The following is a 26,754-nucleotide window of genomic DNA, read 5'->3' on the forward strand; positions in this document are numbered from 1 at the left end:
AAGACATAGCACCTCAGGCTGTACCACCTTCTGAGGCCTTCTGGGGAGAGATGGGCACAGTGAGCCTAGGTGATGCCAGGGAGGAGACTAGGTGCTATGTGGGTAAGGGGCCCAGCTGGTCTTGCTAAGGCAAACTTGTATACTCCTGTCCCATTCTCCAAAAAGTTCCACAACCTCCACTCGCTCCTTATAAGCCTCCCTCTGTCCCAGCCATCTCCCTACTATTGTCTCTGGATTGGACCCCTTTTTCTCTCTGGCCCTTAGTCTTTCCATTCGTAAAACGGTCTCCATGTATCTTTCAGCTGGGCTGTCTAGGAAATTCTAGGGTCGGGCCGCCCAGAGGGATAGTACCGCCGTAGTGGCAGCTTATTTCTGACTTGCCAGTTCCTACGGGATGGGAAAAAGGGAGCTAGAGGAAGGAAGGTAAAAGGGGAGCGGTCTACGTTGATTTTAGGGGGGGGTCATCAGTCTGCACCACTCCAGGTAGCGCGGTACGCCCCGCCCCGGGGCCAGGGCAGGGCGGGACGAGGTAGGGCCGTCGGGGGCGGGGACTGGCCGGCCTGGGGCTCGTGGCCCCGCCCCTCCGGACGACGCCAGACAGCGTCGAAGAGCGTCTCCGTCGGAGAGTAGGGAGCGCGCTGCCCGGCCCCGGCTCAAAGTTTTTTCCTGACGGAGTTTTGGCGGCGGCGGCCGGAGCGGGCCATGGACGCACTCAAGTCCGCCGGGCGAGCGCTGATTCGGAGCCCCAGCATCGCCAAGCAGAGCTGGGGGGGTGGCGGCCGGCACCGGAGTGAGTGTGTGCGCGCGTCCCCTGGGGCCAGGCTGGGGTTGGGCCGAGACGGACGGGCCTCCCGCGGCGCCCGGAGTTCGGCGAAGTTGAGGAGAGGCGGGGCCTGACCCGCGCCCTGTGGAGCGCGCGGCCGGCTCGGTCCTGCCCCGGGCCCTGCGGGGCTGGGGAGTTGCTCAGGCTTAAGTTATGCTTTCTCCTCCCACCCCCGGCTATGTGCAGCTGGGCAGGAGGGACAGAAACGGGGGCACGAGGCCGGAGCTCGGGTGCCTGCCTAGGTGCTGGTGGGAGTGGGACGGGGTTGCAGGTCAGCAGAAGAAACCTGCGCTGCCTGTCGCATCTCCTCAGCTCGCTGCCTTGCGCAGCCAGGGGGAGGCAGGAGCTCGGCGCCAGTGTCCCAGGGAGGGGAGTGGGAATAGGAGCTTGGAAAGACGCCCGGGTCCTCGCACCCCAGTGCCTCCGCTGAGGAGTCAGCTGCAGGCCGCAGCCCGCTTGCCCCCTCTACCAGTCCAACCCACGAGATCCTCTCTTGACTCTCGGGAGCCCGTAGACCCAACCAAGTGTGCTCCTGGGGTCGCAGGTACCTGCTTGAGTTTGGGGCGAGGCCCGGCCTGGGTCTCCGTAGGTCCCTGACAGTGGGCGATCTACATCCCCGCTTCCCCTCGCCAGACTGAGGTGGCGAAGCTGGCATCCCGGCTGTTTTTGAAACTTGTTTTTTCTCTCACCTTCCCCTTCGGGTTTCTAAAGTCCCAGGGAAATGGCAAACTTAGCCGCCACCTCCCAGGGGCATCTGGGAGGGGCCTCACCCTCCCTGCCCGCGTCTCTTCGTCTCTTCTCGGTCTCCCGGTTTACCTGTCACTTCGCACCTTCCCCTGAGGCCTGAGAAACCAGCCCAGATCTGTCTTTCACCTGGGGGAATTGGAGGCCCAGAGAGGTGAAGTGGTTTGTCAGAGATCACACAGGCCTGCATGGCAGACGTGGATCCAAAACCCAGGGCTCACTTATGCACCTTCCCCCACCTGATCTCCTCCTTTTCCTCCTCCTCCTCCCCACCTTGGCCAAGGCCTCTCCCTACTGCAGTAAACAGAAGACAGTGCATCCACACAGGCTCCCCCATTCTCTCTGACTTTCAAGGTCCTGCCTGGGAGCCTGAGCTCCCTCTCCTAGGAGTGCCAGCGTGTCTGGGAGCCTGCCCTGCCCCTCCTCTTGCCCCACTCTGCTGCTCCAGCTGTAGCTGTCTCCTATATGCGTTGGCACTGGGAACTTGGGCTGATGCCTGTGGGTGAGAGTGGAGTCAGAGACCTAAGCCAGCCAGAGACCATCTTCCACACTTCTTGGCTCCCAAAAAATCCCCTTTAAATATTTGTGGTATTCCACCAGGGTGGGAGTTACCCACTTCTTCTGAGAATGATAGTTTGTTCCGGTGGGGGAACCCTGTGGTTCTCTTCTGGGATGAGGGAGAGAAGGTGTCAGGGCAGCCTCCTGGAAGATAGTTATGGAATATGGGGGGCTGTGGGCCCTGGGCAAGTAGGGGAGGGATCTTTGCGGCACCTCTGAATCTAGAGGCAGCAGGGAGAGTGAGCCACCTTTAGGAGTGGAAAAGTTTCTCCTGCCCACTCTGATCTTGGGCAAGTCATTTGTCCTTGATAACCCTATTTCTTCATCTGCAAAAATGGGAATAAAATTTCTTACCCAGCCAGGATGTTAGATTACTGATAATAATCCTCTCTTCTGGCACCAAATTGGTGGTTTCTTTCTCCCTCTCCTTCCCCCTGCCTGTTGTCTGGACCTTGCACATGATTAATCCTGCAGTGGAACAGGTTTTGGGGGCTCAGAGCCTGTTGCTGCCTGTAGAGGAAAGGAGAAGAAGCCTCCTCCCACCCTAGTAAGCCCAGAGTGGTGCTATTCTTGAGCTTTCTGCCTTCTGTACCCAGACTAATCTAGGTTGAAATCCCTACTCATCTCATTATTGAGCCCTAGTTTCCCCATTTGTAAGTTGCAAATAACGCTAGTACCTACCACCTTGAATGCTTTTATGAAATTACCTTTTAAGCCTGACATAGAGGAAGAGTTCAGTAAATGCTAAGCATTGTCTTTGTCACGTTATGATTTACAAAGTGTTTTTGCTTCCATTATCTCATTTGCTTCTGTGAAGTGACAGAGCAGGGGATTCTTATCATCAGACCCATTTTACAGATAAATGAACTGGGGTTCACCCTGGACATAGACCTTCCAAGAAGCAGAGCTCCAAATCCCAGCCTAAGGGTCTTACTAGTGTGCCCCATGTACCTGTGGTCATGGGAAGAGCTGGTAGTAGGCCTCACAGCAGGGCAGACTGGTTGGTACTCCTAAGGACAGCTGTGGCCACAGGATAAGGATGGAGGTGGTAAGATGTGTGCAGAATGGGGATGCTGGGACGGGCTTGCTTGAGGTTGTAATCCATCCACTGGGTCCAGCGCTAGAGGTTGCATAGCTCCCCTGGCTTCTTTGCCCTGAACCACATACTTGTCTTAAACTTAGTCTTGACCTCAAAGGAGGGATTATCCGCTTCCACACATGGCTTTTTTCTTATCTCTTCAGGAACTGTAAATGTTTTATATCAGTCTCAGGCCAAGGATTTTCCTTTCTTCCAGTTGCCAGGAAGAGTGGCTCACCCTGATCTTCAGAGTTTCCCTTTCTTTCCTAAGTTACTAGGGTTACTCCAACCCTTAGGGCCTTCAAGGGTTGTGTCAACCAGCCAGGCAACTAGATGAGAAGAGATAAAGGAACATCAAGGTGCAGGGTCCAGGAAAGCTAGTTTAAGGTGGTGAGTGGGGGGAAGGGATCTATTCAGTTCCAAATATTTATTGAGCACTGACTATGTGTCAGGCACTGATAAAGGTGCTAGGATAAACAACAGGACAGCCTCTTCTGATAGTGCTTATAGTGTGGTGGCAGAGGCAGACAAAATGACAGTTGTGGATTCAAATAAGTAATATAGTTGTAGGTAGTGGTGAGTGCTATGACGGGGATAGCTTTTTTAGATGGGTGATGTCTTCATTTGGGTTCTTCCAGAAGCAGATCCTGAGACAAGGATCTGAGTGTACGTCATTTACTTGGGAAGTTGTTGTTGTTAGGTGCTGTCAAGTCAATTCCTACTCATAGCTATTCATATGACAGAGAAGAACTGCTTCATAGGGTTTTCTTGGCTGTAATCTTTATGGAAACAGATCGCCAGGTCTTTGTTCCATGGAACCACTGTGTAGGATCAAACCAGCAACCTTTCAGTGAACAAGCCAAATGCTTAACTGTTTGCATTACCAGGGCAGAGAGTCCAGGAAACACCATTAGAGGTGAAATGGAAATGGAGTTTTAAAAAGTGGATGTGTAAAGCAGATTACCACTGTGGGCTTCTAGAGACTATGCTCTTCAGAGTTACTCTATTTTGATAGGGGTAGTTCCTGTCACTTGTGGGTGTGGGGATGGGAGATCTTAACTCTCCAGCAGCTAGAGAAAGTGTTCTGGTAAAGTGGTAGGCGCTGGCAGTCAGAAGTTAGATGATGTGTGCAGAAATGCACAGAGGGAATATGAATGAGGCACTGGTTGTGTCAGTTGCAGGGAGTCAGGGCAGGCCTCAGAAAAAGTAACTTGGAACAGACTTGAACACAAGGAAGGAGGATGCTGTGCACAAAATGGGGGAAAGAGTGGTACAGTCAGAGGGAACAGCCAGTAAGGGGACATTTAATAAGAGGCTGGGGCCCTGCTTCTCATGGGCCTGGCAGCTATGAGGGGGTGAGGAGAGAGGTGACTTAAAGTCATAGGTCACCCACTGCCCTCTGAGGGGGAGCCAGACACCCTTTTTGGCAGCTCTGCAGGCGGCAGGCCTGGCTCCTCCTGGCGGAGGGGGGGTGGGATCCTGAGAGGGCCCACCTGGACCCCATCCTTGTATTGGGCAGAGCACAGTGGGCTGCAGGAAGAAGTGGGTAAAACCACTGGCTGGGAGACTCAAGTCTCAGTGCTGCAAGTTATGTGACACTGAACAAGTGACTGACTCTCTGATTGTGAAATGGGGATATTAATATATTCTTGACTCTTTTCCTAAACCAGAAAAACCAAACCCAGTGCCATCAAGGCAGTTCCAACTCATAGCCAACCCCACTGAGTTTCCAAGATGGTGAATCTTTATGGAAGTAGATTGTCCCATCTTCCTTCCATGGAGCAGCTAGCTGGTGGGTTTGAACCACCAGTCTTCTGGTTAGCAGGCAAAATGCCTTAGGCACTGCACCACCAGAGCTCCTTTATAACCACAAAAGTATGTATTTTTTTTCTTACAGTGTAGGTAGGTATTTAGGAAATGCTCCTACTGGACTATTCCTCCATGAGACTCATGTCACGGTGATTAAGCACTCGACTGCTAACCAAAAACTTGGCTGTTTGAAATGACCCATCGGTACTGTGGGAGAAAGAAGTGGCAATCTGCTTCTGTTAAGAACGTAGCTTAGAAAATCCTGTGGGGCATTTCTGCTCTGACATAGGGTCTCTATGAGTCAGAATTGACTTGATGGCAATGGGGCTATTATTACTATTTATCTATTCTTTTAATAATAGACCTCAACAATTTTAACTTCTGAAATTTGCCTCAGATTTTTCACACCTTGATGCTTTTTCTGGTGATGCCCCCAAGGGTAGGCAAGAGCCCACTTGTCAGATAAGAAGTAGCTGCACTGCAGGCAGGGCAGAGCTGAGGCTTGAGTCCCCTTCTGAAGTGTTGTCACTCTGCAGCTTCTGAAGCCATCTTCCCATAAAGCCGAAGAAAGTGCAAGGCCAAGGCCCTGATCATAAGTTCTCCCTGAGCCCATGAGTTTGGTTGCCGGGCTCATGTTCCAGACACTAGGCAGACTGGGTCTCCCAGGGCAGCTGAAAGGCATGGGGGCACCCTGCCCAGCTCTGGCTTCTGGGCAGGGACCCTTAACCAGGAAAGAGCACATGGTAGCAGCTGTGGGATAGGCTGGGCATATGGTCTATCCCCAGTTAACTCCAGCAGCAGGTCATCTGTAAAACTGCACAGTTAAAATAGCACAGTCATTATCCACCGCAGGGCCAGAAATAACCAGGACTGGAACAGGGCTGTGGATACAGGCCTGTATTTGCCTGGGGGCCTCTGGGAGCTCTTCCCAAGGGCCTGGGCTTCTCCTGGGAAGGAGCATGTGGCCTCCAGCTTTGAACTTGAGCTTGGCCCTAGCCAGATCTCCATTTGAGGTGGTTGGATAATGAACAGGGTGGACGTGGAGTAAACCCTACATGTCTTTATTTATTGAGTGCTCCTGGGTGAGGAGGGCATGGGGCACAAGACTTGCTTGTGTCTCTGTGGAAAGATGAACCACATGCACAGAAGTACAGGAGGAAGACAGGATTACCTAGAGGAGGAGGGTCTTAGCCAGGCGTGGGAGGATGAGGTGCTGGGGGTAGGGCATAAGGGAAAAGCAGGATGTGACTGGACAGTAGTATTGGGCAGGAGAGCACCTTCTCTGTACTAGTTCCTGGGGGAGGGAAGCATGAATGGCAAATCCTTCCCTCCTTCCTGTTAGGGAAGGAAGGCACACATGTGGGCAGCTGCTTGGCAGTTGGCTGCAGGAAGAAGAGAAGGAAATCTACACTTAAGAGAGTCAAGAGCAATCCCCAGACAAGAGGGCCCATTAGAAGGCATAACATTACTGATCTGTGCTGAGCTCATTTTAGATCTCATTATTTCGTTTTTTAAAATTCTCATTCAAGAGTCATAACAACCCTCTGAGCCAGGGATTGTTTTCCCCATATTGCAGATGAGAGAATTGAGGCTTGGAGAATGCAATTAATTCACTCAAGGTCACTCAGACATGAAATGTCAAAACTGAGATTCCAGGATTAAGGCCCTTGCTCTTAACCACCCATCTGTACTGCCTCGAAGAAGGCTTCCTGAGGGAGGAGGCTGGGTGTGTAAGGGTTTGATCAAGTGAGGGAAAGAAGGGCTGATTGGGTAGAAGGAATTACTTGAACAAAAGTACAGAAGTGGGAAAGTAAATGTTACAGTATGAAAAAGAAGCTCTGCATGGTTGGAGCATCTGGGTGTGTGTGTGAGAGAGACAGACAGACACACATACACACAAGATGATGTTGTGAGAGAGGAGACTGAGGGGCATCATGACTTCCTCCAACAGTCACTGTGGGAATTGCCTATAGTGATTGAGAGCTAAGCTTGGGGGGAAGTTTCTGACTTGCTCTGTGACCTTGTCACATCCCTCTCTAGGCCTCAGATCTATTAGGTGAAGGCTTTGGGCAGAGGGCCTCCAGAGCTGAAGTGGTGGCTGGTCTACTGAGGTCTTCCAAGAGATGATAGAATCAGGGAAGGGTCAGGCCAGGGAAGGAGGAATGCAGAAAAATGCTGAGCATTTCAGAGGTCAGGGAAGACAGGGGAATGTTTTGACAGCAAAGAGGTCATCAGTGACCTTGGCAAACTTTGGCCCTGTGGAATGGAGGGAGCGGAAGTGAGTTTGGATAGGTGCCAGGAAAGAACTGAGCTGGAGGAAATGGGAGAGTGGGGATATCAAAGTGGGGAGGAGGAGGGATGTTTGCTGTAGGGCAGAGGTGGCTAATGAGATGAATGAGGCCAAAACCCTGATCAATTGGCATAGCCAGCCTGGAGTCTTATATTGAGAAATAGTCCCAAGCCCCTCTGTGGTGAGAGGGAAATAGAGCCACAATTGATTAGTAATGTCTGCCAAGGACACAGATAATATGCATGGCAGCTTGTAATTTGCCATCCTTGCTTAGATGGGTCTGGGGCTGAAGGTGATAAAGGTGACAATCTGGGTTTCTTGGCCTACAGAAGGGAATCCTCAGGAATTAGAAATTATGGGAGGAAATATCTCCAGCTCTAGGAACTTCTCCCTGACACTCTGCTAGAATTAAAGTAGTTTGCCATATGGTAAGGTAGTATGACTTAATGGTCAGGAACTTGGGCTTTAGAGTCAGATAAGTCAAATTGCTTAAGCTTTGAGCCCCAGTTAACTCATATGCAAAATGGGAATGAAAGAATGCTTGCTTGCAACGTGACTGAATGTTAGTGGTAATAGTCATAACTACTGCTTTTGTATTATCATTGTTATTTCCTGATAGCTGTTTTGCCCTGTTAATGGTGCTGTTATTCTTGGTTTTTTAGGGAGCAGGGGCCATGTCAGAGTTGATCCTGGCCCCCGTCACCAACACAGGCCTGGGGACACATCAGGGACTTTCTGATTTTTTTTTTTTTTTTTAGGAGAAAATGGAATAGGCTTCTGGTTGATGGGACAGAAGATGGGGTCATTTTGGGCTTTGGGATCATCACTGCAAGGACTGGCCTCATGTGAGATGGAGGCCCAGGGGCAAGGGTTAAAGTGTAGCAGGTCAGGACCAGGACTGGGGAGAGGGTTGGAGGGTGGGTCCTGGCATTGTTATAGAAGTGTCCAGGTTATTCTTTTTCCTTTACTCAGCAAATAGTGAGTGCTAACTGCATGCCATACCCTGTGCTGGATGACCAGTAAATGAATCGCTGCCCACCTGGATCGCAGTCCAAAGGTATAGGTACATCCCTCAACATAGACACAGTTTTTCAGAGGAGAAAACAGTCCCAGAGAGGCCAGTGACTTGCTCAAGGCAAATCCAGAGAGATGTGTGTATATAAGACTGCTGGTTGGAGGTGGGATGGGACAGGACCTATAAAGGCCTGGGGCTCTAGGATAGGATGTGGGAGGAGGTGGGGATGAGAGGATAGCATAGGCCCAGGCTGGGTCAAAGTGGGCCCAGGTTTCTGCTCCTGACAGGAGTCCCAGAACCAGATGGCAGCTTGTAGGGGAAGCCCACAGCCCTGCCAGGGCCTCAGCTGCCTTGGAGCCAGCTATGTCTAGTATAAACTAACTTCCTTCTGCTGTTCATTTAGAATCAGTGAGGCAGACTGCAGGAGGAAGCAGGGAGGGCACAGGTCTTCTCCCAACTCCCCTCCACCTCTCTGGTGGCCCCTGGAAGCTGATCCTATCTGGATCCTACTCTATCCAATATTGTATGCGAGGCTGAAGAGCAGTTTCCTCATCTATAAAATGGGTATAATCATAGCTCCTAGAAATGTGGGATTGGTGAGGGGATGATAAGGGACAGGCACAGTGTCCTGACAGGGCCATAGGGTATTCATTTGTTCTAGTGATAGATTTGTCCTAGATGTATTGGTTACCTAGTGCCGCTCTGACAGGAAATATACCACAAATGGGATGGCTTTAACAGGCAGGGTTTATTCTCTTACAGTTCGGAGGCTAGAAATCCAAGTTCAAAGTGCCATGCTCTAGGGAGTTGTGTGAAAGCCCTTCAGCCTTGGGTTTCAGCTCTGCCTTTTGCTCCCAGCCCACTGAAGCTAGAGGCATCTCTTCACTCAGGCAGCTACTGGCTGCTGAGGCTAACAGTCCAAGGTCGACAAATAAAATGGCACAGTCCCAATGTTACCAAACTACGTGGCAGGCCATTAACTCAAGTCCATTGTAAGTCCCAAGGTCGGCAGAGCATGGCAGGCTGCTGAACAATGACATGGCTACATGCAGGGTTCAAGCATGCCATAAGCTAGAGACTATTCTCTAAGTTGTTTCTTTTTCTTTTTTTTTTTTTTTAAATTATGATTTGGGTGAAAGTTTACAGAGCAGATTCATTTTCCATACAGCAGTTTACACACACGTTGTCTCATGACAGTGACTACAATTTACTCCAAAGCAACAGCTCCCCTTCCACTTCCTCCCAATAGTTACCTCTTCCCTGTGTCCATCCCTCCATGCACTCCTGCCCCCTGAGCTGTCTTCCTGTTCAAAGCTGCTGCTTATATATGGGAAGCAGACCACATACCCAAAGCAGCTACTCAGCTGCTCCAATAGATTCCACCATGGAGTTAATTACCAATCTCACCATGGGGAATAACTACCACCAGCTGCCCAGCCACTCAACCAGCCCCAGCCAAGTTGACACACAAACTTAACCACCACACTAGGGAAGAGCTTTGGTGACGCAGTGGTTAAGGCATTTGGCTGCTAACTAAAAAGGCTGTGGTTAGAGCCAAGCAATCATTTACTCCATGGGAGAAAGATGTAGCAGTCTGCTTCCATGAGGATTTACAGTGTTGGGGCAATTCTGCTCTGTCTTATAGGGCCACTATGAGTCAGAATTAACTCAGTGGTGGTGGGTTTGGGTTTAACAATGGGACTTGGAAGGAATCCTGGACACCTTCCTTCTTACTCTGGCCTCATTGCTTGCCAGCTGAGTAAGATGGTTCATGTGGCCTCAGCTTCTGGGAGGAACGTTGGGAATGGTTAAACCACCACTGAGGACTGTGCTTCCCCTTTGTCCCTCTGTCTCTTCAGGGCTCTCTCTTGCATGAGTAGAGAAGGTGGGGGCCTCTTTCCAACTCTCCCTCCTGGTCTATTTCCCACTTGGGGAGCCGGGCTTATCCCCTTTTTTCCCAGCCTTCTTGACATCAGTTGTGGTCAGAGTTTTCAGAGGATGTTTCCCATGTATCCTACCCTTTGCCATTGCTGCAGCATGGGAGGCAGGTGTTATTTACCTTGAAGAGGGGAGGTGTTTTTCTGGAGACCATCACACAGGTGGTAGGAAGCAGGGCTGGGACTGGAACCCAGGTCTGCCACATTTGCATGGCTTTCATACTGCATCGTTTGAGAAATTATCTCCCCTCCCCCTACTGGTCCTTCCCACCCACCCCAACTCTCCATGGGCCATCTATTTGTCCCTAATCTGTTGGTCTCTGTGCATGTGCAGATGGAGGGATGGAGGAAAGGTGGTTGTGGCTGTGAATACCACCCAGATTTGCATTCTGTCTCCAGTCATTTACTCATTGTATGAGGCCTTTGTCTAATGACTTTGCCTCTCTGAACCTGAATTTTCTGACCTGTAAAGTGGGATAATACCTTGTTGTTAGGTGCCGTCGAGTTGGCTTTGACTCATAGAGTCAAAAAGAAAGAAACTCTGCCTGGTCCTGCGCCAGCCTCACAATCCTTGCTATACCTGAGCCCATTGTTGCAGCCACTGTGTCAATCCATCTTGTTCATGGCCTTCCCCTTTTTCATTGATCCTCTACTTTACCAAGCATGATATCCTACGTGACCAGAGTAGGTGAGACAAAATCTGGCCATTCTCCCTTCCAAGGAGCATTCCAGCTGCACTTCCTCCAGGACAGATCTGTTAGTTCTTCTGGAAGTCCATGGTACTCTCAGTATTCTTTGCTAACACTGCAACTCAAAAGTATCAACTTTCTCTGATCTTCCTTGTTCATTGTCTAGTTCTCACGTGCATGTAAGGCAATTGAAAGTACCATGGCTTGGGTTAGGTGCACCTTACTCTTCAAAAAGATGTCTTTGCTCTTCAGCACTTTAGAGAGGTCTTTTGCAACAGAATTGCACAGTGCAATACATCGTCTGATTTCTTGGCTGCTACTTCCATGGGGTGTTGATTGTAGAACCAAGTAATATGAAATCTTTGACAACTTTAATCTTTTCTCCATTTATCATGATGCTGCTTATTGGTCCAGTGGTGAGGATTTTTGTTTTATGTTGAGGTGTAATCCATACCTACGTCACGTAATAACCTGCCTCATAGGATTGCACTGAGGATCAAGTAAGAAAATGGCAGAGTAGACCCTCAGCAAGCATTAGTGTTAAAGTTAAGAGTTTAGACTCAGGACTTGAAAATAATGGATTTGGGTCTTGGCTCTTGCACTTAATGACTCTGTGGATTTTGTTGTTATTTATCCTACCTGGGCCTCAGTGCCTTTGTCTTTAAAATGGGCATGATAAAAGTATGTACTTTGATTCTCACAAGAATTAATGAGATCAAATGTAAAGCTTCTTTGGTACGTATCAGAAAATGTTAGCCCTTTTTTGAAAAATAAATAATAACACTAGGTGAGGGAATCTCAGTATCCCTTCTGGGTTTCCCAAGGAAATGGGTTGCTGGTGGTGGACCCTGTCAGCAGGGTCTGAGACCTGTCCTACCCCTGCACCAGAGCTGCCTGAGAACTGGACAGACACTCGGGAGACACTGCTCGAGGGGATGCTCTTCAGCCTCAAGTACCTGGGCATGACGCTTGTGGAGCAGCCCAAGGGTGAGGAGCTGTCAGCTGCAGCCATCAAGAGGATTGTGGCCACGGTGAGAACCTCAGTCAGGGCTGAGGGGTGTGACAACTTCTTCCTGGGGTGCACCTCCTGTGCTCCTGCTCATTTCCCCAGTTGGGTGTGCCTGAGTCTACCCTGCCCTTGAATCTCCTTGCATCCAGCTCAGGGATCCTTGATGGAGGGGAGCCATTGGACTTTGAGGGGTCAGTGTCCTCCCCGGCTGTGTGGTATGGCCTCTGCTAGCCTCCTCTCCCCCAACTCAGCCTCCTTGCCTAAGTGTTGGAGACTTATCAGCACCAGCAAGGGTGGTGTGGGAGACAGTGGGGGGATTACTGTCACCTGGTCACTTGCCTAGTGGTCTGAGGGATATGGCCCTTTGGCAGGGGGAGGTGCAGGGCAGGGACAAAGTAGCCCACCAGAGACTAGATTTTCCTCTGCTCACCTCTGAATGAGTATGGGCCCTTTGAATCCACCTCACTTAGTGGCCTCAAATCCCTCAGCTCAGGCCCTGGCAGGTGTGGGTAGAGTAGAGGGTCCCCAGGAGTCATCCTGCTGGGTTGTGATAGCCCACTCACTGCTCAGAGTCTGTGGTCCTTCCTAGCTATGTGTCATTGGGCAAGTCACTTAACCTCTCTGAACCTATTTCCTCCTGGGGAGAAATCCTGCTGCCCATGAGCTCAGTGATGCCAGGTCCAGTGCTTAACAGATGGTAGGTACTCCATGAATGATAGCTGTTTTGTTCTACAAGAGGGTGCTGGCAAGAGTCCCTGGGTGGCACACATGGTTAAATGCTGGACTACTAACTGAAAGATTGGCATTTCAACCCCCCTAGAGGTACCTTGGAAGTAAGGCCTGGAGTTCTGCTTCCAAAATATCACAGCCTTGAAAACCCTATGGGGTGCAGTTCTCCTCTGTACACTTGGGGTCACCATGAGTCAGAATCAACTCAGTGGCAACTAACAAACCAACTGAGGATAGACCAGAACAGAGATGGTTAAAGAGGGTGGTGTCTGAGTTGTCTTCCCCATCTCACCTGCCAGCCACCTTAGCTGAGGACTGTCTGAGGACTTGCAGCAGTAGACGTAGCCTATGAAGGTGAGTCCCAAGGTAGGGCAGTCAGGCTTCTCTGACCTATATCTGCCCTCAAGGCTAAGGCCAGTGGAAAGAAGCTGCCGAAAGTCACTCTGAAGGTGTCGCCACGGGGAATCATTTTGACGGACAGCATCACCAACCAGCTCATTGAGAACGTGTCTATTTACAGGTACACTTGGCATGGGGGGCACTTTGTCATTTGGGGCAGTGGCTGGAATCTCCTACCTGAATCCAGACTCTACCACTTCCTATCAGGGGGACCTCAGAGCATCAGTTTTCTCATCTGTAAAATGGAGTGGAAACATTCTGACTCACAGTGGTGGTAGAATTGACAGCACCTCACCTATAGGAGCACTCTGTTAAATGACAGTTGTGACTGTCATTATCACCAGTTGCAGTAGTATAGACAGCTGAGGCCTAACTAGGCCTGGAACCCACTCTTCCCCCTCCCCACCACTTGCCACTGAGTCAAGCTTTGAGTAGAGCACTGCAGACACACTGCCTTTTCCTTCTGCTGTGAGTGCAGCATCTTAGCTCTGGACATCTGGGCAGGTGTCCCAAGGAGGCCTCAGGCAGGGTCTGAGGCCAGAGTGTAGATGGCTCCCATAGCAGGACTCCTCTTCCCAGGGAAGCGTGGCACAGCCCTTGGAGCCTCAGGCCATCCCCACTTCTCTTGGCTGGTCAGTTGTATCTTTTAGAACTGTAAGGGACAGCCTAGGTCCATTTTATAGGTGGAATGGCTGAGCCCCAGAGGGAATTGCCCAAAATCCAAGGTAATGGCTGAGCTAGAACCAGGATAGCCAGGCTCAGTCCAAAAGGCCCCATCTTCCAGGCATCCTTCCCCCTGCTTTGTCCCCACACAGGTGGCTAAGCGGCTGGAGCACAGGCCAGTACTGGGTATAATTTGGGAGGTAGGGGTGAGGAGTCAGAGTCTATGACTAGTGTTTTCCTCTCACCTTCCTGGTTTGGCCTTCCTTTTTTTTTTTAATTTAATAATTTTTGGGGAGCTCTGGTGGTGTGGTACCTAAGGCATTTGACTGCTAACCAGAAGGCTGGCAGTTCAAACCCATCAGCCACTCCTTGGAAGGAAGATTGGGCAATCTACTTCTGTAGTGATACTGCCTCGGAGACCCAAGAAGGGATCACTATGAGTTGGATCCGACTCGACAGCAATGAGTTTGGTTTTGGTTTTTGGGGTGGGGAGTCAGAATCTCTGACTGGTGTTTTCCTCTCACCTTCCTGATTTGGCCTTCATTTTTTTTTTTTTTTTAAATTTAATAATAATTTATTGTTTGGTTACCCTTTAACAATTTTTATACAAATTGTTCTGTGCCATTTGTTAAAAATTTTTGCACATCAGCGTTGTCATTATTTCCATTATTTTCTTTTTCTGTTGATCTAGCTTCCCTTCCCTTTACCTTTGCTTTTGCTTACAAGTGATACTGTTTATTTTATAAACCAATCTATTATCTGGCTAAAGGGTGACCCACAGAGATAGCTTGTTCAAAGGTTATCTTAGGGCAATAGTCTCAGGGGTTCCTTTAGTCTCTTTTGTTCCAGTACATCTGTCCTTTTTAGGGAATTAGAGTTTTGTTCTTCGTTTTACTTCCATTCTATCTGGGACCTTCTGTTGTGTCCCTGGTCAGAACAGTCAATATTGGTACTAGGACACCATCTAGTTCTTCGTGTCTCAGGTTGGAAGAGTCAACCTTCCTTTCTTTAACCAACATTTTCCAAGTACTTGCTCTCCTGGGGTCTGTGCCAGTGAGGAATTCTTCCCCTGCCCTCAAAGAGCTTCCATCTAGAAAACAATGGAGGAGAAGAAATAGGAGATAGAGTATAAGAAATGTTTCTTATGAGGACAAGAGAAGGAGGACCCTGCCTGGGGAATCTGGAGAAGTTCCTCAGGAGAGGTAGAGAATATCAGGGTCTGGTTGATGGATACCAGGGACAAGTGGTGTTTAGGGCAGAAGGCTGAGTCCCCTAGACTAGAGAAGAGGCAGTTGGGGTTTGGTGCTCCCTCTACCCCCTGGGGTTTTAAGTGGTGCTGATCCCTTTGTAGATGCCTGTGATGGGAGCTTGTGCCACCCAGGGAGAAGGAGTGAGCTTTCTGAGCTCCTGTGCCACCTCTGGGCTACCAGTGTCTCCTGTTTGAGATTCCCAGGATGATTGGGGGCTTTGTGGAGGGCCCAGACAAGTGAGAGAAGATGGGAAAACTGAAGGCTCAGAGGGCACTGAGGTGGCTTTCAATGTGTCTGACCTCTGGACTGGGGCATGGATGAAAGGGATGGGCAGGGCAGGGGGAGGCTAGGTGAAGGGTATCAGTGGGCAGGGCTCTGTCATGCTTCTCCTTCCAATCAGTCAGTACAGACCCTGGAGAGGCAGTGGTTACAGCACACGGGTGATACAGGTCTCAGCTCTGTCACTAGCTTGTGATCTGAAACTTTGAGCTTTGGTTTCCTCATCTGGAAAGTGGGGATGATAAGAACCCATCTCCAAGGGTAGCTGTGAGAATTAAATGAGACAATATCTATGAGCTCTTGGCACATTGCCTGCAGGGACTCAGCTATTACATTTTGAGGGTGGGGGCTCCATGTGGGATGGGAGGGAAGAAAGGGGAAGTATGCCTTTTCTCTAGTCTTTCTTTTCTGCTTTCTCCAGGGACTGGGTTTTACAGTATCACCCACATACCACCTCCCATAATAGGCATGTATTGTGAAGCATGAGAGATGCTAGTTAGATAGAAGGAAGGCAGGATTCAGAGCATGAAGCTTCTTTGGCTCTGAAATAATTAAGTTCCAGGAGGTAGGATGAACTCCTTTCATTGAAGAGTAGTCTGGTCTTGTCTCTGGAGGGACAGGAGGGAGCAGATTGTGTCTGAGGCTGCCTGGAGACAGACAGGCAGTTGGTGCCCTCCCTGGGACCCTGGTGGGGACAGGACACTGCAGGGTTAATTCAGATGTTCCCTTGGCTTGGATTCCTTCCCCATAGATGTCCTGCGACATCAGGCCTGGAGGCCAAGGCCATCTCTCGTGAGTCTTGCATGGGTGGGGCTGGAATAGCGGGCTCTGGAACTCAGGGTGATGCCCCCTGGGGTGTCCCAGATGTGGTCAGGCCCTTGTGCCAGGGACTGGTGACACCACTTACCTTTCAGGATCTCCTACTGCACAGCAGACAAGATGCATGACAAAGTGTTTGCATACATCGCCCAGAGCCAGCACAACGAGAATCTGGAGTGCCATGCCTTCCTCTGCACCAAGCGGAAGATGGTCAGTGGGGAGAGGGCTGGTGGGGGAGGTTCTGGCCTGGCCTTGGTGGTCTTTCCCTCAGAGGTGAGGATGGCAAGACTAAAGAGTACAGTCACTTTTTAAAAAGTGTGAAATCCCACGGAACCCCAAGTGAGTCCCAAGAGCTGAGGGCAAGGAGTAGAGCTGTTGTCAGGTAGGTGGTCCCATTGGGTGGGCTTGTCTCGACCTCAGCTTCTGCCCTAGCTGGTCAGCCTGCTTTGTGATAGTGACTAGCCCTAGGCTTCTTCCTTCCTACAACATGATTTGTTGGATTTAAGACTTTTTTGGATCCCCTAGAAAGGTTGGCAGTTTGAATCCACCCAGAGGTGCCTCAGAAGATCGGCTGGCGGTCTGCTTCAGAAAGGGCGCAGCATTTCAGAAACCCATTGGAGCAGTTGTACTCTGCACACCTGGGGTTACCATGAGTTGGAATCGACAAGATGACAGCTAAATAACAGTGTCATTAGTACAGGCTAGGGATATGGGGCCTTTGGGAATATGGACATCTTTGGGAGACCTACCACAGGTATCATGAAAGGAGCACTGAAGGATGAGACAGCCTAGTGGTCTGATGTGCTGGGTGACCCTGGACAAGACTCTGCCATTCACTTGGTTATTTGCCCATCAGTAGAACAAGGACGTCTCCTCCGTGCCCTCTAGAATTATTCTGAAAGGCCCTGATTCCTTTTGTGCACCTTGTTTCTTTCCTGCAGACTCACTGTCGCCAGCCACTCACTCAGGGCCTCGTGACACCCAGGGCCCTGAGCTGTGGTGGCCTCTCTTGTGACAGCCTTGTTCCCACAGGCAATAACTCTTGGCTTTGTCTCTTATGAGGCCACACAGACTTAAAAATACAAGCTCATTATGGTCTCCATTGTTAGTCTCTTCCTCCCCATTGACCAGAGCGAGTGCTGGGCAGGGACAGCTGGCCCATGGCCCAGATTGCTATAGAACATGGGCCTTGGGTCCAAGGGGTTTTCCAAAATACAGAGGCTCTCTCTGGGATGGGGGTCCTAGGGCAAAAAGAGAGTGGGTGCTGGCCTGGGGCCAGAGGACTTTAGACAGGCCTAAAAGAAATTGTCCTACCCACAAGCCAAAAGGCCATTACTAAGGAAAACAGAGCCCGACCATTGCTGGCAACTGGCTGTAGAGCCCTGAGTAGGCAGGCGTAGGGCTGTTGCTAGACACTCAGGGCCCAGACTCCACTTTTCTTCACATATTCTCACTGTGATTGGGGGCTGGCTCCTGGCTTACACTTCTGCTACACCCTTTCTCATCTGGCCTCCTCCCCTTTAGTGAGCCCTCTCAGGGAGACAGGCCCAGCCAGATGTGGGATAAATAGAGCACCTGGCATGAGGGCAATGCTTTGTGGTCTGAAGGCCTCAGCTGAGCCCAGGTTGGGTTGGAAATCCTGAGATTGTCAGAGTTCTATGGAAGTTTCTAAGGAGGAGGTAGAAGACCAAATGGATACCTCAAGTTCTGCAGCCCACCTGCTGGCAGGTATCTTCACAGACCTTTGTTGCTGGCTGTCCCAGGCCTGTGTGGCCACTGGGACTGATCCAAGGTGAGGCTGGACTCAATAACTAGAGTACAGGAGGCTTGGTGTAGGGTGGAGGTTATTCAGTCTCCCTGGGAGATCAGTAAGACTTCCTGGAGGAGGAGACATTGTGAGTTGGGCTTTGAAAGATTGTTGATGAGTAGACATTGACTAGGCCAAGAGAAAAGGGTAGGAGTGGTGAGAGAGAGAGTACATTTCAGACATAGGATATAACATGTACAAAGACACGGAGATGCAAAATGAATAGTGTCACTAGTGGTTGAGGAATCGGATGTCACTGGAACATGGGGCAAGCAAAGTGGAGTGAGCCTTAGGGGGCCTTGACTGTGGATGTTCACATAGCTCTCACTCCCATGCCAGCTCATAAGTAATAGGCTTATGACCCACCCAGGGTTGGAGGAAAGAAGCTTCCAAAGGGGGTCCTTTTTGGGTCACCACCAATTCAGTTCAAAGCCAACCACGTCCCACTCTCTCAGTGACTCCTATTAGGCACGGTCAGGATAAAGTAATGTTATGTTTCCATGTGCGCCCTTGGGGACCTATATGGCCATTTCAACCTCTGAGCTCTGGAGTGAAGGTGGAGTTTGAGAGCAGGGATATTGGCATTGGCCAGGAGCTCAGATTTCCAGAGCAGTTACTGGGTATGGACTGACAGTTAGCAAAGTGATACCTCCTAATTCTTTGAGGGCCCCCAGCCTCTGGGAGCTCTGGTGGCATGGTGCCTAAGGCATTTGACTGCTAACCAGAAGGCTGGTGATTCAAACCCACCAGCCAGTCCTCAGATAGAAGATTGGGCAATCTACTTCCGTAGAAATAATGCCTCGGAAACCCAAGGGGGTGCAGGATTGCTTTCCCTCATGCAGTCACTTGGCATTCCTTGCTTTTGTGCAAGACTTGTTTCTGGGGCAGCAGCTCCTAAGAAGCACGTAGCCCAAATTGGCCTAAGTACCAGGCTGGGATCAGAGATCCCAGGGTCTGCAGCCTAAGCTAAACCTGGCTTCTGTGAAGGGCTAGCAGCCTAGTTATTGGGAACCAAACCAAACCAAACTCAGTGCTGTCGAGTCGGATCCGACTCATAGCGACCCCTCCTTGGGTTTCTGAGGCAGTATCCCTATGGAGGGAGCTCTGGTAGCACAGTGCCTAAGGCACTTGACTGCTAACCAGAAGGCTGGCTGTTCAAACCCACCAGCCACTCCTCGGAAGGAAGCTTGGGCAATCTACTTCCGTAGTGATACCGTCTTGGAAACCTAAGGAGGGGTCGCTATGAGACTCCAGGGCACATAACAACAACATCCCTAGGGAAGTAGATTGCCCAACCTTCCTTCCGAGGAGTGACTGTTGGGTTTGAACCTCCAGCCTTCTGGGTAGCAGTCAGATGCCTTAGGCACTATGCTAAAAACTGGGCAAGGTAGAAAGAATTGGTCAGGGTGATAAGACAGACCCACAGGCCAGAGACAGTGGAGGGGGAGGGGTTAACGCCAGGCCGAGTGCTGGAGAATGGAGGAAGAAGTCCTTTTGGCAGGCAGACCCCAGCAGTCCCTCAGTGCCCAGATTCCTGTACTTCCCCAGGAAGCAGGGTCACCCCCCTCCTACCTCCTGCCTAGCCTGGGTTTGCAGCCACCTGCACACATCCACATCTCAGATCATATTTGGTATAACTTGGAGCTCAGGACTTCAGGGCAAAAGGATGAGAATGTATGCAAATGACCAAGCAGATTTATGCAAAAACAGTATCAAGGTATTGCCTTCAGATTTCCTAGGGGCAAAAAATAATGGTGTTTCCATATCCCTCCAATGCTGGGTGACCAGCCCTTGCTTGGGTGTAAAGCGATGTGACTCCATCTGGTAATTAGCCCATATTTTTAGTTCATGGGCAATTCTCAGTGGTAACTGGGTCTATTAAACTTGATTCAGACGTGACAGCTTAAATTGTAAACAGCTGTGAAGAGTTTCATACTTAATTACCATATTTAAGTTTTGCCATAAAGCACCCATACTTCCATCAAAAATGTAAATGACGGAGACATTCAAATGAGATTTTATACTTTGTGAAGTTTAATTGGCATGGATCAGTCAGCTTGTTTAGGGATTTAAGAAATTTTTTTAAAAAAGAATTTTAAAGGCAGTACCCATGGATTCATTTCTCAATTAAATCTCATTGTCTGGCAAAGAAGAAGGGAGTGAGGCCAGGACCAGTTAGGTCTGAACTTGTACACTTGAAAGCAAGGCTGGTGCTTTCTGCCTGAGGCCAGGCTTTCAGAAGAAAGTTCAGTGCTTCTTCCAGCTACAGCCATACAGTCTCTGGCACTTCCACTTCCAGAGGCTGAGCTGATTAACCTTGAACTAGAATCACTGTTCGGGAGGCTAGAGACGAGGGGGTTGAGATGTGTGTGGGTTGGGGGCAGGTCCAGGCTGGGGTGTGAAGCTTCAGCCCCAGGAAGCCTGCCCCTTGGACAAATTTGTTTCTGCCAGTATTGTTGGCACCTCACCTCTGGCGAGCTTTGCCTTATGCTGGAGAGCAGAGGTGTTCAGACATGTTTCGTGCCTGAGGCACACAGATGGGGGTGGCACAAGCATGTGAGCTAATGGCACTTTCATATGCCTGAAGACTGAGGGGAGGTAGGTGGGGCTTTAGGAACCCAGAGGTGGGGAAACTGGAGAGGTGGTGACATTTGAACTGGGTTTTAAGGGGTGGATGGGAATTCCTCAGGGAGAAAGGGCCAAAATGTGGGCAAGGTTTTCTCATAAGCCCCTCCTTGTAGGTAGGTTATGGCACTGAATGACCTCCACTCCTGCTTCCCTTCTCTGTCTGAACTCTAGTTACCAGCTCCTCCAAGCTGGCACAGTACTAACCAGAGTTAACCTTCTCTGTAGCTATGGCTCCTGTGAAGGGCTAGCAGCCTGGCATTGGCCAGGACCTCAGATTTGCAGAGCAGGTTTTGGGTATGGACTGACAGTAAGCAAAGTGATACCTCCTAATTCTTTGAGGGCCCCCTCAGTTCAGGCAGTGGATGGGCCCTTCCAATTCTTGGTTTTCTGTTCTTTAGTTCCAAGGGCTAAGTTAGCATGTGAAGTCCTCAGGTAATTAGGGAGGGTTTCTCAGAGGAAGTAAGCCTCAAAATTAACTGAACTTAGCCCAAAGGGAAAGGAAAAAAAGTAGAGGTGAACATCTGTTGCAGAGGTGTGGAGCTAGAAGGAAGGTGGTATTTGCTGACAGTGCAGAGTTGGGGGTGCTAGCATGGGGTGGTGAAGAGCAGGCCCCAGCTGCCTGAGGAGGGTGTGGCCTCTTACACTTCAGACTCCTTTGGTGACCTCAGGCCAGGGCACTGCCTCAGCCCATCAGGCATTCCAGAACCCTCAACATCTTCAGGGAGGGAGCCAAGGTGGGTCTGGCCAGGAGGCCCCAGCCCTCCAGTTCAGACTTGCTATCTTCCTGCTGACACAGCACCCCTCCCCCGACCCCATTTCCTGTTTTTCAGGCTCAGGCTGTCACCCTCACAGTAGCCCAAGCCTTCAAAGTCGCCTTTGAGTTTTGGCAGGTATCCAAGGAAGGTGAGTCTTATTTCTCCACGTAAGGAGGGTATCATGCAAGAATGGAAAAGAAGGTGGCAGAGTGATATTGGGGATGAGGAGGGGAGGTGCCTGAGTCAGACATAGACCCACTCCCAGATTCATCACTTACCCATTGTGTTACTTCAGACAGGCCCCTTCACCTGAGTCTCACTTTGCCCATCTGAAAAATGAGAACAGCCATTTCCCTCTCCTAGAGGGCTCTGGTAGCATAGTGGCTAAGACACTTGCCTGCTAACCAGACGGCTGGCGGTTCAAACCCACCAGCCACTCCTCGGAAGGAAGGTTGGGCAATCCTACTTCCGTAGTGATACTGCCTCGGAAACCCAAGGAGGGGTCGCTATGAGTCGGGCCGACTCGACGGCACATAACAGCAACAACAACAGAGGGCTTGTGGGAAGCTTTGGTGGTGTAGTGCCTAAGGCATTTGACTGCTAACTAGAAGGCTGGCGCTTCAAACCCACCAGCCACTCCTCGGAAGGAAGGTTGGGGAATCTACTTCCGTAGTGATACCGCCTCAGAAACACAAGGAGGAGTAGCTATGTGATGGATTCAACTCGTAGGCAGTGAGTTTGGATTTTGGTAAAGAGCTTGTGAGGATTAAATGAAATCTGTGAGGTGTCTTTCCTCACTGCTGGAGACCTAAATCCTGCCCCCTGTGATTGACTAAAACCTACCCCTTGCCAAGTGATTGCTGGGGAAAGGTGCGGGGTCTGAGGCTCCAACATGATATGCCTTCATCCCACAGAAAAGGAGAAGAGGGAGAAAGCCAACCAAGAGGGCGGGGACGTTCCAGGTGGGGCCCACCATGACAGCACCCCCTCACTGAAGAGCTGTGAGTTTTGGCAGGGGGTGGGAGCCAGATTCATCTCCATACATTCGGATCTGCCCTCCCTCACAGAGACTCATTCCTTCCTGGGCTAGGGCTGACTCCTGGTTTTTCATTTAGTTTTTGTTTTGTTTTAAAATTAATAATACATATTCATTATAGATAAACTAGGAAGTACAGATAAAAGAAAAAAACAATTCCTTGTTTTGTAACATGTTCTACATATGCAAACATCTGTATGTATTTCTTTATATGTATTTTACATACATCCTGTTGTGTGATCTCTTAAAAAACTTAACAGCTATTATGACTATAATAGTTCCAGCCTAAACCCAACCATTATTGGAGGAGAAATTCTCACCCTGTGAGCTGTTGCCCAGGAAGGTGTCAGGGTGGGACTCTGAGTGATCTGGGTGATAATAAGTCTGAGTCCTATCCCTGGCTCTTGCCCAGTGAGGGAATCGGAACCAGGACAGCCTGGGAGAATCCAGGATGGGTGAGGGGATGGTCTGGGGAGAGAGTAGGCTCATCTCCCACTGACATACCTAATTGGACCTCTCATAGCAGTCACCACTGGGAACCTGCTGGACTTGGAAGAGATAGCCAAGGCCCCACTATCCACAGTCAGCGCTAACACTAACATGGACGAGACACCACGGCCTCAAACCTTGAGCAACAGCAGTGTTGTCTGGGTGAGTAGTCAGGTGCCTGGGGACCCTGACGGGCCTGGTGAGCCTCAACCTGATCTCTGGACGAAGCCGGTGGTTGCTCCGGGACCCCAGCTCTGACACACGTGACTCAACTAGCAGTGCCCAGCCCCAGGGTAGGGCCTGAACAATGTCCTCTTTGAACTCAGGCCTGGGTATCCAACAGGCCTGGCTCCCTACACAGCTGTCTCTTCACAATGCCCAGCCTCTTGGCCTGAGCATCCATGGCTCTGCACACCACAAGACCAGCCAAAGGCTCCCTTGTTCTTGGCGTGAACAGAGTTTGTGACTGGCACCCCTCCCCCTCAGCCATCTGAAATAGGAGCCAGGGACTTGGGCAATCAGCAACCTGACCCCTGCCTTGCTGTGTGACTCAGGGCAAGCCCCCTGACCTATCTGTGTCTCAGCTTTTTCATCCCCTCAGTGAGGATATGACCTCTGCCTGCAGAAACTCTGAGGACCTTGCCTGTTTTTTTGGTTTTGGTATTTCAAAACATATTTAATACTTCAATTGGAAATAATTTCAGACTTTTAAAAAAAGTTACAAAAATAGTACAAAGAATTCCTGTTAACCTTCATCCAGATTCCTGAAGTGTGAACATCTTATATAACCACATTACAATGACAAAAATCAGGAAATCAACACTGATACCATACTATTACAGACTCTCCAGACTATATTCACATTTCACCACCCATCCTACCTGTGTCCTTGTTCTGGTCTAGGATCCAGTGCAGGATCACACATTACTTATAATGCCCACTTAATTTTTTAGAATCTGAACATTGAGGGACTTGGATTTGCTTGAAAAAGTGTCAAATCTTTCTGGTTGTTGGGTCCACCCATTAGCCTGCACCCATGAGTTCTCTGCTATCTGGGAACTTGTCTATCCTCATGGGAGGCTGTGGCCAGAGCCTTGCCCCTTCTTCTTTGACCTAGGCTGTGGGATTCTCACTACCAGCCATCCCACGCTTGTGGGCTTAGAATTTGAAAGCTGTAGAAATCTTCTGGTCTAATCCCCTCATTTTATGGGAGGAAAAGCTAGAGGAATAGTGACTTGCCCAAGGTCTGCTGGGCAGGTAGTGACAGAGCTGAGAATTGAATCCACCGTGGTCTCCTGACACTCTGATGTGCCCTTTCTTCTGGCCCACTACAACCCAGCCCCAGCTCTGTGTTGCTGATGGCGGCAGCCAGGCAGGCGACCTCCAGGCACCCACCAGATTCTGCTTGTGTCCTGAGTCCCTGTAGTTTACACAAGGCTAGGGATAACTTGGCTGTGTATGTGGACTCCCCCACTTAAGGTTCATATCTCCTGCTTTATTTCTCCTAAGGAGCTGGATGACGGCCTGGATGAAGCATTTTCGAGGTAATGTGAGCTGGGTTTCTTGTGCGGGGGTGGGGGTGGGGGTGGGGGACTAGCATTTGTAGGCTGTTAGGCCTGCCCTTTCCTTCTGGGGCTCTTTGTTGTGTATGAGAACATGAGCCACTCAGACCTTCTCCACGGCAAGAATTCCTGTACCCTCTGCTGAATACCTTCAGGGGTAGGGAGCTCACTGTATTTTGAAGGGAGCCCCTCTACTGCTGGCCAAGTTGCTTAAAAGCTCTTACTGTTGAATCAGAAACTTCCCTGGTGGCTGCTCTGCAAGAGTAGGAGCTGAGCTAAACACTCTGCAGCTGAAGTAGATTTCCTCTTCCTACACCTGGTGTAGCCTTCAGAAATTGGCTTTTCATGGGTTTTGTCTCCTCCAAAGTTTTGCGTTTATGTTAAGAGGCAGGGAGAAGGCAATGGTTAATTAAGCCCATGGATTGTTATGTAGGGGAGATACTTTGATATAGCCTGAGGATGGTGGCTTTTCCCCATTTTCCCAGGGGCCATCCTTATAGCCATGGTTACCTTTAGCTTAGACATGGCACCAAGAAGGCTGTAGCTGAGGAACGTTTCGTCCCGGGCAGCTCAGAGTTCCGAGTGCTGTCCCCCCTTTTCCTTTGGGACCCTCAGCAGCCCCCTGTAGCCCTCCCACACCAGTGGCTTGTGGGCACTGGATGGGAGCAGAGCCTTACCCAACTGCTCCCTCCTCCTTACCTACCTCCTGCCAGAGTCCAGGGAGAGACCCCTTGGCCCAGCCTTGGTGGGACCAGGTTCAGCCCTTCATGGAGGCTAAGATATTAAACCATCTTCCCTGTGTACTAGCTACCACAACCCTTTGGAAGAAAATCTTCCATTTGCTTTTTCCAGATTATTCAAATATCATGTGCCTTTTGTTAACAATTTTGAAAATCATCAAAGCATTAAACAGAAAATAACATCATTCCATAATCCTGCAGCCCAGCCTTTTTGATTTAATTCATGCCAATTCTGTATACGCATTTTTTTTCTTGCATTGATCAGCTCATCCTATATGCATTTTAGTATCCTGAGTTTTCACTTAACCTCAGTTTACCAGAAGTGTTTCTTCCAAATGTCATGTTCATTGACTGCATTACATTTTTTAAGGGCACAGTCCAAAATTTACTTAGCTCTCTCCTGTCCTTTTTTTTGGACGTTTGGGTGATCTCCGTTTTTAGATTTACTTCTTGAACACTACTGTGTCGATGTGTGTATTCTCATTGGCAGAAGGGCATCAGTGCCCCCTCATGGCATGCCACTCACTGTCCTCCCCCGCATTGCCCTTTCTGCTCTTGCGCATGTTCTCATGGAATTGTGGCAACTTGTGGGTGCCCTGGCTGCTCAATGGTGGGAATGCCCAGTGCCTGCCCTGCAGTTTCTGGCCCTCAGGGTAGGCTCTTTGGTCAGAGGCTCTGCCTCCCCTGGCATCTGAGACTCTTTGGCCCCTGTGTCCTAGTATCCCCCATCCTCACACACTCACTTCTCCCAGTGCTGGCTGGGCTGGACTGGCTCCTCAGGCCCTGCCAGCCCCTCACCTAGGCCCTTGGCTTACATAACTCTGCCTTCCAGGCTGGCCCAATCTCGGACAAACCCTCAGGTCTTGGACATTGGACTGACAGCCCAAGACATCCATTATGCCCAGTGTCTTTCGCCTGTCGATTGGAACAAGCCTGATGGTGGTGGCACCGAGCAGGATGACCTCTTCAGCTTCTGAGGGCTTGGGCCTAGCGGAACGTAACTGACCACTACATGAAATGGACCAAAGCCATGACAGGAGCCAGACCCTGGGCCCGCGTCCCTCCCTCTTCCGGTCTACAGCATGTCAGCCTTCACATCAAAGCTGTAGCCAGTCAAGCAGGGGGAATGAGAGAGATTTTATTTTAACCCTGCTGTTTCTCTAAGAACTGAAAGATGCCTTGAATATTTATTCAGTGACTCTCCTGGTTCATGCTTGGAAGCCAGTTTTGCGTCAGCCACGTCTCCCTCTGTGTAACGTGTGCAGTGTTACAACTAGCTTCCTGTTCATTCTCTCTATCAGACAAGCTCCATTCTGGCCATGGGTGTCAGGACAGTGACCAAAGCACTTGTACCTTTCTAAGAACCCAAATTTCCCTGCCCCTTACTGAAAGCAGTTGGATTTCTATCTTCTGAGCACCGGAGGGCACTCACAGTCTCAGGAGAGGACTGTGTCCTCAAGCTCACCTTCCTCACAGACCCAGCAGGCCTGGGCTTCGGCCCCTGGACCCAGGGGCTCTCAGAGACAGAGGGGTTGGCCCTAACCAAAGACAACGTGTAGCTTGGCACTTTAAAGCACAAACAGCTCAGTGGTGCTGCCTTGAATAGACTTTCTTATGCCCTTCCCGGAGAAGGACCCAAAGTCCCT

General features: G+C 50.1%; 1 protein-coding gene across 1 annotated transcript; it reads left to right on the top strand.

Moving 5' to 3' along the window:
• Window positions 1-702: 702 nt before the first annotated feature.
• Window positions 703-26,085, top strand: LDLRAP1 (low density lipoprotein receptor adaptor protein 1). The gene is made up of 9 exons (XM_007935747.1): window positions 703-790; window positions 11,832-11,974; window positions 13,089-13,201; window positions 16,187-16,301; window positions 21,357-21,429; window positions 22,196-22,282; window positions 22,841-22,968; window positions 24,316-24,350; window positions 25,941-26,085. Exons 1-9 carry the CDS (start codon window positions 703-705, stop codon window positions 26,083-26,085), a joined length of 927 nt encoding a protein of 308 aa, XP_007933938.1.
• Window positions 26,086-26,754: the final 669 nt, after the last annotated feature.

Source organism: Orycteropus afer, unplaced genomic scaffold, assembly GCF_000298275.1.
Source record: "Orycteropus afer afer isolate SDZICR_OR568_19922 unplaced genomic scaffold, OryAfe1.0 scaffold00031, whole genome shotgun sequence".
NCBI classification, from domain to species: domain Eukaryota; kingdom Metazoa; phylum Chordata; class Mammalia; order Tubulidentata; family Orycteropodidae; genus Orycteropus; species Orycteropus afer.

Excerpts from the sequence above, each read along its gene's own strand:
- LDLRAP1 (XM_007935747.1), top strand. The coding sequence starts at position 703 with ATGGACGCACTCAAGTCCGCCGGGCGAGCGCTGATTCGGAGCCCCAGC. Across the intron at positions 791-11,831 it reads GGGTGGCGGCCGGCACCGGA|AGCTGCCTGAGAACTGGACA; the intron begins GTGAGTGTGTGC and ends CCCCTGCACCAG. Across the intron at positions 22,969-24,315 it reads GCAACAGCAGTGTTGTCTGG|GAGCTGGATGACGGCCTGGA; the intron begins GTGAGTAGTCAG and ends ATTTCTCCTAAG.